Below are 12,861 nucleotides of genomic sequence, written 5' to 3' on the forward strand. Positions count from 1 at the left end.
AGCTAAAGTAAGCTGAGCCAGAAATCTCACACAAGATCACATGAGCTCTCGGGTCATATCTGAGACTGTATCATTAGAAACATTTGTCAAGTCACTTAGCAGTGTCTTTAGACCAGGCATCAATACCGTTTGCACTCTATAAGCCTCTACGTTACAGTATTTTTCGATCGCTATGACAATTTTTTCAATACTTTTAACAACTTTCCTAAACTCTTAACGCACCAACACACCTACAACACACAATTGACAAAACAGTTATTTTCATTGCTCAAAATCACACACTGAAAACTAAACTCTAACATTAATTTTCAAAATACAATAATTCACTAACACAATACACTATGTCCACCAAAACAATGCAAACATGTCTCAAAATCAAATAATTCTTCCAAAACACTAACACATGTTCTCTTCCAACAGGAACATTTAGTCAATCATAGAACAATGTCATACAAAACACTAACATCAGATGGAATTACAGAAACTGCATTATTTTATATTACATCAGGTCTGCCCTTATACAATAGTATATTGTATTGATCATAAATTGTGTTTTACACTGCAGTTTCTCTTGAAGCCTCTCTACATATTTGCTTTGTTGGGTTTAGTAAATGCATGCATTTTCTTTCTTTTGCTGCAGAAATTCAATACAAAAAATGAATGACCCATCTCAGAGTAGCTTTATAGAATGTACGGTTTACTGTATAAAAAAAGAAGACAGAGACAGAATTGTCCTGGTCCTCTCACTCGTGCAGCAATTTTTCTTACTTTCTTTGTGTTCATCTTTATTGTTCCTTTTCCACACAAAATCAGCCCAAATAGGTCCTCTTTTACTGTATGTACTACAGTAACATATGGTCATGTGATTGAAAGAATCTCGACACCTAGATGGGAATCAGCTGTGATTGATCCATTTGCATAGCTTCAATCAGCTGTTTCTCAGTAGCAATGGAATAAAATGGAGGAGGTATATTTGTGTTTATTTGTGAAAGCTGTTCACTTTCACTTTAGCCTATACGTTAGGTTTAGAACATTATGTTATCTGTTCTGACATACAGTATGAAAGCATTTGCAAATTGGTCAGTAAAAATCCATTGTTTTGGTCTTGGTGGAGCTTGTGTGTAAAAGAAGTTCAAGCATTTTAAATTTGTGTTAACTGTATGCATTTTGTGTCAAAGCAACAAGAAATGTGTTAAATGTATAGCCTACACAGACGGATGTTGTGCTAACTGTGTTAAGAGTTTAGGAAAGTTGTTAAAAAGTATTGCAAAAATTGTCATAGCAATCAGAAAAAACTATAAAGTGAGCTAATTATGTGTGAGAGGATTTTCCAAAACACACAAAATGGCCTTTTTGTTTCTGTCACTGTTGCACATTTTCAGGGGTACAAGAGTTATAACTGTTATAACTAGTTATATAGGCCAAGCTGCCAGGACTGCAGGGCAACTGTAGTAAGCCATTTCCTCTGTTCTCCTTCTCTCATGCGCTCACACATGTCTCCTCTTCTGCCCCATTCCCTATTTGTGAAAACATATTTTCTCTAAAACAAAAAAAAAAGCTATCAGAGAACCAAATTCTCTTTACCTTCCCAGAAGACTGGATTCCCTTGATCATGGCGAGACAAACAATGGACCAGGCAACCAGCAGGCACACGGTCATCTTCCAGTTGAGTCCTCCACCCACAGAAATGTTGTCAGAGATGTCCAAGGCCTCGCGGTACCAGTAGTAGGTGGTAGCCGAGCTCTTCTCACACTCGGGCACCACATCTATGGACAGAACGTTAGTGGTTACAGCCTGTATGTCGTGTACCTCTTATAAAAGGAACTGTAGTGCCTGTGGTTTACAGAACAAGCACTACAAAAGCCTTCTAATTGGAGTTACAAGTTAACGGTGCCAATTAATTGGTTTAGTGAATCCGGTCTGAATATGTCTGATTGTGTCTTACATGTACTAGTCTTGTTCTTGATGAGTGGGCATTCATGCCATGGCAGAGGTTGCTGGAAGGACTGGGAGAAATAGAAGAGACTCCAGCTGATGATGACATTGTAGTAGAGAGCCACGAAGAAGCACACCTACAGGCAAGAGAGGCTAGTTAACTTCAGACAAACAAAACCAAAAAACAGCAAGTTATTACATTAGGGATGTCCAGATCCGATCACGTGATCGGAAATCGGGCCCGATCACGTGGTTTCAGACTCGATCAGAATCGGACGTTACCTCCCAATCAGGACTCGGATATATATGTATATATATTCTCATTATTTTTTAACACATCTATAGTTATGCGGTGGCACAGAGTTAGACCCTTTTGACTCCACAGAAACAGCAACGCGTGCGGCATGACATCACTTTGTCGCAGAGACGCTATTGGTTAAATGCCGGCAAAGTAGAACACGGAAGCAGCTTGAAGCGGAAAGCGCGAGTAGGTCTGCGGTCTGGAGGTATTATAAAGTTGAATTATTATAGAAGTATCGGATCGGGACTCGGTATCGGTAGATACTCAAAATCAAATGACTCGGACTCGAGGGCAAAAAAACCTGATCGGGACATCCCTAGTATACATCATCATGGACCCTACCAAACGTGATCCACATATATATATTCAGTATGTCATTTTTTTTCCCCTTTCTTATTACAACAAGAGGAGACTTATTTTTTGAGTGAGGTGTCACAAAAACCCTTAAATTCTGAAGAACAGTTTTTTTTTCCATTTTTGCCTAATTTAGACATCCATTAATGACCAATGTACAGTATCATTATTTTTATCATACATTTTTGTTATTTGTGTTCTTAAAGTAGCCTGGAAATCCATTCTTAAAGTTAAAATCTCGAAGATCTCCGTTTCATTCTCTTTGGCGGCCCCTATGGCGATAAGCGGTAATTGCAAGCATGTTTTTGGATCTCACTTTCACTTGTTTTTGAAGTTTCATTGTCATGGCTCTTCACGGAACTGTTTACTCGCAATGCTAGCCGAAAAAACAGCACGCCACTTCAGACACAAGTACGGAGCCCCTGAAGGGTCACGGCGAGATTGTTTTTGGGGACTATTTTTGCGTTATTTTCGCAAAATGTTATGTGTTCCCTCTCAATATTTTGTATCTCCTCGCATATGTTTTGCGTTAGCTCCCAATACTTTTCTTCTTCAATTACTGCTGAGCCATGTGTCTATTTCTGCGTAGCTGCCCAGCGCAATGCCCCAGTATAGATCAGCTCATTGACTTTTACATTGAACTGGGTATTAGGCTGATATACTGCTTAATGGGCATATTCATACACAGTGTTTAAGTTCTATAATTAACATTTGTTATAAAAATGTATGACAAGATAATAGGTCAATAATGTGGCGATGAACCAAAAAAAAAAAAATTATCCAAGAACTATCCACTTTTACTTTACTGTATTATGACTCACCACACAGCTGGCGAAGCCGATGCCCCCCAGCCGAGGGCTGATGTAGTTCCACACTCCGATGCTGCCCCTGCGGATCCGCTGTCCCACGGCGAGCTCCAGGAAGAACAGCGGGATGCCAATCAATATCAGCAGGATGAGATAGGGCACCAGGTACGCTCCTGCCAGTCAAAACAATACATATGACAAGTTAAATAAAGGACATGCAAAAAAGGGGAAACTGTTTCATCAGATAACTGTAAAGTGACACCATTTCAGTTCCTGGACGTGGCACATGAGACACACACACACACACACCTATATCTGTCACATATTGCTATATTGAAACTCACAAACACAGCGGCCTCTTAAACTTTAACTATACTGCTACCTTATGTCCCCCTGATGATCACACATGTCCCTAAAGGCACATAAAAACACACAGCAGCCTCTTCAACAGTATCTGTCTAATTATCTCCCTAACAAACGAATGCATGCACGCACGCACGCACACATGCACACACACACAAAAATTACAATACACGCAGCTGCTGAGCTGCATCTGTGTGTCTCCACCTAATACATCCCCCATGGTATGTGGTGCAATCAAATAATTCTGGAAACCAGGAAATATACTGAAGTCTAAGATTACCTAAATTACAGTAGGATTACTTTGAGGCACATTTTAAATATGGTATTTATCTCTAAAATTAAGGTTTCAGGGTGAATGACTAACATTAAGACAGGCTGTAATAGTGTGTTGCAATACAATACAGAGGCGCACATCTCTTGTGACAGTCAAGAGAACTTGTGAGCGGTAAGACTGCCAGGCACATGATGGCTGGAAGAGAACGAGAGAACCTAAACTCTTTGTTTAGAAGAAATGGCCGGTGGTTAGATGAGTTCAGTGGCACCAGATTTTTAAATAATGTGCCTTTTATTTTCTTGTTACATAAGGAGCAATGCAAGGCATGCACGATGCAGTGGGGAGGTTTTTTCTTTTTCTCACGTGAAGTTCCCGTGGGTGTGCTGAAGGTTTTGAGACTCAACTACGGAAATCTGTTGGAAACCATTGCATAGTTTGAAAACTACAAGGCCAGTGATTGAAAAACCAGCCAGCCAATCTTTTCTTGAAAACAAACTTTTTGGAGTTTTGGTGCAACAACATTGCTCATCTGAAAATCCCCTTTTGGGGCTTTTTTCACCTCCTCTCACAGGCTAACCAAATGTTAACATGGGCGACTTGACACACTTATATTTGCTGCGAGTCAGTGATGACGGCGTCAAAACTTCCGTCATGGGTGTATTGTTTTTAAGATTAGTTTCATCCCTGTTTCAACAGTGTTTATTGTTTCATCGGGCCGGACGTTCATTCACATCCTTTCCTGAGTCCTGCTGTCCCTCCCAGGTTTGACTTGGTAGGGAGTGGTCACAGACAGGGAAGTAAATGCGTCGTGTGTCTGTTGTTTTAAGCGTGTGTGTGTTTGTGTATGTACAGTATACTAACTTGTTTCTAATATTAAACATCTAATTCTGGTTCACTGAATACGCACAGTTCGTCCTGGGAAGAGGCTTTAAACATCAGTCAGCATCACAAACCCCTCTGGTTTCCATTGTCTTTTAACGCTCCCTCGACTCCCACTTTCCCTTGGACATTCAAGCACTTTGATGGCACTGTGAAAGCAAACAGCCTGATAAGAGTGCATTTCATCTTTTCCTAAAATAGTTTCCCAGTTGTCTTCACTTGCAGATCTCTTACAGTAAAAAGCTGGTTTATCCTGTCTAGGAGGGTTTTTTTTTTATTTTGCAGCACCACATGTACAGATTTGAGGAATAGGAATGATTCACCATATCAAACACAACCTTAAATATTGGTTATTAAAGTTAATCTATGCTTGAATGGAGGAGAAATGAATGGGGAAACAAAACACAGGATGACGCCCAAAGGTTTCTGACCAGATGTGTATTTGAGCTACACTGTCTTCGTTTCTGAACAAATTTGGATTTTGGCTTCAGAGGGTTGTTGGGGTAATTCCAAATGCAAGCGCAGGTGTTGACAGAAGGCACATGTGCATAAAAAATTATAATGGATACTAGGGCTGCAACTAACGATTATTTTCATAGTCGGTTAATCTATCGATTATTTTCTCGATTAATCGATTAGTTGTTTGATCTATAAAAATGCCAAAACATGGTGAAAAATGTGGATCAGTGTTTCCCAAAGCCTAAGATGACGTCCTCAAATGTCTTGTGTTGTCCAAAACTCAAAGATATTCAGTTTACTGTCACAAAGGAGAGAAGAAACTAGAAGATATTCACATCAGAGAAATCTTATTTTTTTTTAATAAAAAAAATGACTCAAACGATTAATCGATTATCAAAATAGTTGGTGATTAATTTAATAGTTGACAACTAATCGATTCATCGTTGCACCTCTAATGGATACACTGCCATTGGTGTGTACAAACTTTCTAAGGGGCAGGGGTGAAAAATGAAAGAAGGGACACTTCTTCAGCATGTGACTTTAGGATGTATTGTTGTCCTGAGGTAACACCAAAACAAAATGTGAAATAACCAGGGGGTCCCGAAAAAAGACCCCGTAAGTTGTTACTTCAAGCAACAATTACGACCCGTATTAACGTTTATAGTGGTGGCGCCCTCTAGTGCAGTGGTTCTCAAACCTTTTTCAATAATGTACCTCTTTTGAATTGTTTCTTTATGCCAAGTACCCTCTGACCAGCGCTAATCATTTTTGGTGGAAAAAAGGTCTATATAAAAAGGAACAGTACTGCGCTGTCAGCGAAAGATTTACTAAAGAATAGCCTTGTAACTGAAAAAACATTTAAATGCTAATGAGAAAAAGACAAACTGTAAAAAAAAAAAAAAAAAAAAAAAAAAAGACAGAACCTTAGAAAAGATGGTAGAAAGAAGGAAGGAGGTAAGGCAAGAATAGGTCGAAAATAGTATCAAAAACTTCAAAAACAGTGACATAACTTCGAAAAAAGCGAGAAACTTGTAAAAAGTAGGACAGTAGAAGGAAGGAAGGCAAGAATAGGTCCAAAGAAATGTCACATTTTTGGTAGGAAAAAAAAAAAATCTACATAAAGAGAAACAATGTTCTGGACAACAGCTTTGTAACTATTAAACATTTTGTAAAATATCTCACGTACCCCCTGCAGTCCTCCAAAGTACCCCTAGGGGTACACGTACCCCCATTTGAGAAACACTGCTCTAGTGGCTGAAGTAATTATGACGGGAGCACAACAGAAAGTAAGTGACAAACCCATAGATGAAAAATCCTGGATGAAGGTAAGAATGTTTGCAGATGTTGTGGAATGCAATCAGCTACCTTTTAATGTTAGCTTGCCACTCTGTAAGGCAGTTGAAGCACCGCGAATAAACAGAACAACATAAATTCTACAACATAGTTTAGGATACTGCCACGTAGGTTGCGTGTGAGTCAGACCCTCTGTGATGTAGACACCAAGTTACTTGAAGTGGTCCACCCTCTCCACTAAGGACCCGTTGACTGTAAGGGTGGCGTAGTTTCTTCCCTGCTTCTTCCCAACGGCCACAATTATATTTTTAGACTTGCTGACATTCATGAGTAGGTTGTTGTCCTGACACCAGCGGTTCAGGTCCTCGACGCTCTACTGCTCCAGTGTTAAGTAAGAGGGTGGAAGAGGTGTGTCTGCACACCCTCACCACCTGGGGGTCCGCCTGTCAGGAAGTCAAGGATCCAGATGCACAGTGAGGTGTTCAATCCCAGGCCCTTGAGCTTTGTGACGAGCCTGGAGGGGACTATGGTGTTAAACGCTGAACTGTGGTCAATGAACAGCAATCTCACATTGCTTCCTTTCTTTCTTTTCCAGGTGAGATGGTGTGGGAGGATGTGTGCTATGGCATCTTCCGGTGATCAGTTGGGACAGTAGACAAACCGTAATGGGTCCACTATGCTGGGTAGTGTGGACCAGATGTAATCCTTGACCAGTCGTTCAAAGAATTGCATCACTACAGAGGTGAGTGCCACTGGGTGGTAGTCATTCAGGCAGGCTGGTCTTGTTTTCTTGGGCACAGGAATGATGGTGGACTTTTTGAAGCACGTGGGTATGACAGACTGAGCAATTGACAGGTTGAATATCAACCTGAAAACCGGCGCTAGTTGGTCAACACACAGTTTGAAGACCCGTCCACTGATACCATCAGGTCCTGCTGCTCTTTTGGTGTTCACATGCTTGAAACATTTACTACTTTCTGACATTTTTTTAGACGATTATAACAATTCATAGAGAAAATTATCGTTGGATCCAGCACTGTACTCGCCACACAACCATAAAAGGAAATTTACTGTATAGTAAGTAGATGAAAGGCAATGACGTGCGTACACACAACAGATCTCGTACGCTCATAAAGATCTGCTCCAATTTAATGTAATTATAGGTTGACCAGAGCTGTTTAAACAGACCTGAAAATTTGACAGGATCTAGAGAGAGGACCGCCCTCCAGAGATTATATCCTGTCTGGACAACCTGTCTGACACGGTTTCATTTAATCAGCTTTCTTGAGGCAGTCAATGGTTTTACACTATGTAATCTCCACGTGGGAAGTACATCACATTATCACCTTACACACACACACACACACACACACAAGTATTAACCCTGCAGTGAGTATGAAATGTAACACAACAACACGAGTCAAGTAGCTAATTCCTGGGCATTGTGGGAAATGTTGTTTTGATTGCAGCTGGGTTTATGTGTTGTTATTGTTAGACTACAATCATGAGCATCAGAGCTGCTCAGAATGATTTCCTACATGTAGACAGTAGAGTTATATCTATTTGGTTTAGCTGTTGTTTGTAAGGGAAATGTTGCAGACTGCACGCTGACAGAGACACAGATGGTTACACGACTCTCATGTCGACCATGAAGCTCTCGGAGCAGTCTGGTTTTGACAGACGGGTACAAAATGGGAAGGACTCTTTCGCCATCTTTCTTACACACACTTAGCAGCACACAGGCAGTACTGAACACACTGCACATGATACAATACCTGCATCTGTCTGGTGTGTGTTGATTCTAGATTTGCATTACAGGACTAATCAGGAGGAGCCTTTTTAGTGTCCAAGAGTTGAAACCTGATGATATATTAAGACTTTTTGGAGGAGATTGGCTGATCTGTTTTCCAATAGTTATTTCTTAACTCAACACTTTTTAGACATGCACATTCACTTTAACATTGATTAGATGTTGACCCTGCACCCACACTGTAAACATAGTATAAATACAGCTTCATAATAAAAGCTACATGATCACTTTGTGAGATTGGGACCCGCATATAAGTGTGAATAAGGTAATTAAAAGAAGAAGACTATACTCCTGGTATCTGAGAGTATAGAAATCCAATTCCAGGAACATTTCTGTGACAACACAAAAACAGTGATGCAATCCTGCTCTATTCCTTCACAAGGCGATAGAAGTGAATCAAATCCATTGTTAATGTTGTCCTCTGTAATAACATACTGTATACAAGACACAGATGTGTCCATTCTTGGATCTTTGTACTCTCAGAAACTTCAATGGTATAGTCTTCTTCTTTACATTTGTTTTAAGTGTTGCATCCCTGCTCCCATCCATGATGCACTCTTTGTAGTTTGCCTTTTTTAATGTTTTAACCTAAATTTGTATCTGGCCCTAGTGTCCTATAATGGCATTTTGTGCTTAGTTTGACTGCTGTCTGTCTGCACATCAGCATATGTGAAATGCTCGGCAGGTTCATTTTAATATTGTTGATTTAGTAACTATAGTATCTTCAAAGGATACTTCCAGTTAATTACAACTTGAATCTTAGTTTCACAGTTTTTGACATTCATTATTGACTTTTTGGATGTGCTCACTTTCTGTTGTCGCTTGACTTATATCCAACCTGTCTTATTGCTTGCGTTTCTTGGATTTTGATGTAGCAATGTTGTCGCATTTCAAGATTTCAGCAACTTTTTTGTTAAAGATGCAGTAGGTAAGACTTATAAAACTAACTAACTAACTTTCTGTCATATTTGCTGAAACTGACCCTATGTTCGAGTAGAACTACATGAAGCAGGTAATTAAAAAAAACACTGTGGTGCGATTTGCAAAAATCCACAGCTCCCTACAGATACACCAATCAGGGCCAGGGAGGGTGTCTAACTGTGTGTCAATCACTGCTCATGCACACGCCTTCATTCTCCCTTGTAGGGGGAGGGGCTTAGGAGACAGTTTTGGCCTTTAGCGGAAAGGGGGGAGGGACTGAGAAGTTGTCGATGTTCACATTTTTTTGCTTAGTCCTGGATCTTCGCAATCCTACCTACAGCACCTTTAAGTAAAATTATGGAAATGATAAGTCCAAACTATGAAAATAAGTCCCACGTTGTAATAACCAAAATTGTCCTTTAAGTCATACACAGTTAAATCATAGTTGTGTTCAATTGTGAAGGAACTACTAAATACATGATTTGTTTGATGTATTCATGAATTTCATATTTTCATTCAGTTCAACCAAATATTGCACAATTATTTTTTTTTAAATAATTTTTTATAGTTAGTAAATAATGTTACCATCAATATTTCTTATGACTATAATGGTGATGTTTTTCCATATTGCCCACTCCTACTGTATATGTGGTTGTCAGCTAAAATGTAACTCACCCCCTCCGTTCTTCTGACACAGGTAGGGGAACCTCCAGACGTTTCCCAGGCCTACAGAGAAGCCAACCTGGGCCAGGATGTACTGGAGCTTGCTGTTCCAGGCCGGGCGTTCCTCCTCTTCTCCATCCGAGCCCCCTTCCTCCACATCGCACTCTTTCCTTTCCCCTTCATGGTTGTTGACGATCAACGAGCTCTTCTTGAAGGAATCGTCACAGGCGTCCTCGTTGGAAAGCAGGTCTTTGACAGACTCTGTGACATCGTCGTCAAGCTCTCTCTTGACGGCCTTGCTGTTTTTGGGCATTTGATAAAGCAAACAAGGACGAGGGGTGGAACGTCTTTTTAGTTGGCAGGCTGGAAGGGCAGGGCCGGCGTCTGGGAAAAGTCACTTTCTGGAACTTTGACTGTGCAAAGCTGCGAGTTTGAAGATATTTGGGTTCAAGGGCCCGTGGGATTTTTGAGACAGTTTGTAGAGGTTGAGTGATCAGGAAGTGGTTTATTTCGTCATTATCACCAAATGTCTGTGGGGCACAAGCGGAAATATTGTAGTTAGTAAACAGCCAATAAAAGTGAAAATCCTGAAAGTGAGTATGAAATGTTTATATATATATATATATATAAAAACCTGATGACTTTGACAAATGAATACTAGAATAGACTTCCTGTAAACCTTGTTTTAAAGATCTAAAAAGTCAAATTAAAACCCAAATTCTAATCCTATACACAAAGGTAATTTAACTGAACAACCCAAACAGTAAAGTGTTTCAGTCTGATTTTAATCATAGTTTTGTTTTAGAGAAAATAATTCACTGTTACACTCTGTACTTAGGCCTATCCCATAACATGTTATCTGACTGGGAAACAGCTCATACCAGAAATATTGCTTTATCCGGAGGGGATTCAGAGTTATTCCTCACATGGAAATCACATGGCCTGCTGGGGCAGCAAAATCAATGAATGAGGATAGTTTTATTACAAGTCATTGTTCTCCCAAAAACCAAATGCCAGGGAAGACTAGGCTGGTTTGTGACGGTGACTGGGACAGTGACAGGTCGAGGTATATCGAGACGATCACGTTTCCAGCCTCCTGAATAATTAAAGATAGAAGGCCATTTGCATACGAACCCAAACACTCCTTTTCTCCGCAGCTCTCCGGGATACGGAAAAACCCTCAAATAGCCTATGAAAGGATATCAACTTCCAAAATACAAATAGGAATGTGAGCAGACATGCGCCAGTTCCCTGACTAAAAGGGTGGAGGAAACAAAAGGGTTACTTGTCTCTTTTTTTTGTCCTGTAATAGTCGCAATCATTTATTTACTTGCATCACCGCTATGATTATCACTAAATAGCGTTAGAAAAGATTCAAGGGTGTGGACGCTATCCACCCAACGGCGGGTTAAGGTGCACAACATCTCTGTTTCTTTAAATGTCAGCCTCCTAGGGCGTCTTGGTCAATTTGACATATTTATGCGCTTCAATATTTTCATAAAAACGCATCACCGGCGCGAAATATCCCGGAAATATTCGGATGCATCCATCCATGTTGCAGAAATACAACATGCCTCCCCGACGTTTCACCAAGCAGAGGATTAACTGATTAATAGATTCCCTTTACCGCTTCAAGATTAACCTGGTTTGTGTGAGGCAAAGGCCGTCTTTTCATAATCCAGTGAAGGCAACATAGCAGCCAAAACGACCGCTGATGCTGAGTAACCTTCACTGCAATATTACGGAGGCTGTAATAGCAAAAGGCATAGCAATCAGGCCTATTGCATGAAAATGACTGTGATTGTGTTTAGGCTGAGGATGAATGCACGCCCAAAGATATATATTTTTTCTCTGTCTGCACATGACTCAGGAATGACGAGTCAATACTAGCCGAGGTATACAACGAGCAGATGCAGATGGATAAAAGGGATACAAAAAAATAAATAAAAAATAAACCCAACAACACACCGGTGCCATGTGGCTCGTTGTTCTACCCAGGCACATTTTTTTCCACGCATAAATTAATGTGCTGCATCCCGCCCAGTCTTCATGACATCTATGCGAAGTGTTTCATCATTCACAGCCACATCCTGCGCACTGGTATCTCATTCAGTCTCTTTCTGACTCACACACACACACACACACACACATAGGACGGACACACACACATAGGACGGACACACACACATAGGACGGACACACACACATAGGACGGACACACACACACACACACACACACACACACACACACACACACACACACACACACACACACACACACCATGCCATGCTTTTATCATTAGCCTAATACCTTCCATTGAGGGTTCTGTGATGTAGCCTACTCACCAGTGTGGAATACAAGTCGTCCTTTTACTGAAATGATGCGTCTCAAGGAATGAAATTATGAGAGCACATGCACGGGGGAGACATTATCACTTGCTTCTACGTGAACCAGTCCGGCCGGTGTGCTGCCACAGACTCCAGTGCGTTGACTTCTCTTGAGCTCAGCCAGAAACATGGCACACTTTTAGAGGGGGGGACTCATCCTCATCCGCACCTATCACGGATCACTTTCCCACTCTTTATCCATGATTTAGCTCACCGCATACAGATTATAAAGCCCCACTATATGACACTATATATTATACGTGGCAGCATTATTAAGATTTAAGGTGAAATTAACGTGTTTGTTTCCTATAATGCCCCTGTTGTTCTACTTGGTACGCTCCACTACTACACGGAAAAGGGGCTGGCTCACGGATGAATGCAATGTGTCTCTGTTTATAAACGCTCATTTCCCTCA

At 40.6% G+C, this 12,861-nt stretch overlaps 1 protein-coding gene across 1 annotated transcript in view; it reads right to left on the reverse strand.

Moving 5' to 3' along the window:
- The window catches only part of slc6a15 (solute carrier family 6 member 15), a 36,790-nt gene extending 24,215 nt beyond the window's left edge, over positions 1–12,575 (reverse strand). The window contains exons 1-5 of the mRNA XM_031295318.2: positions 12,405–12,575; positions 10,071–10,588; positions 3,412–3,569; positions 1,946–2,072; positions 1,585–1,766 (exon numbers count right to left, since the gene is read on the reverse strand). Coding sequence (XP_031151178.1) covers positions 1,585–1,766; positions 1,946–2,072; positions 3,412–3,569; positions 10,071–10,371 — 768 coding nt within the window. The 5' untranslated portion in view covers positions 10,372–10,588; positions 12,405–12,575. The remainder of the gene's footprint in view (positions 1–1,584; positions 1,767–1,945; positions 2,073–3,411; positions 3,570–10,070; positions 10,589–12,404) is intronic.
- Positions 12,576–12,861: the final 286 nt, after the last annotated feature.

Source organism: Sander lucioperca, chromosome 7 (genome assembly GCF_008315115.2).
Source record: "Sander lucioperca isolate FBNREF2018 chromosome 7, SLUC_FBN_1.2, whole genome shotgun sequence".
NCBI classification, from domain to species: domain Eukaryota; kingdom Metazoa; phylum Chordata; class Actinopteri; order Perciformes; family Percidae; genus Sander; species Sander lucioperca.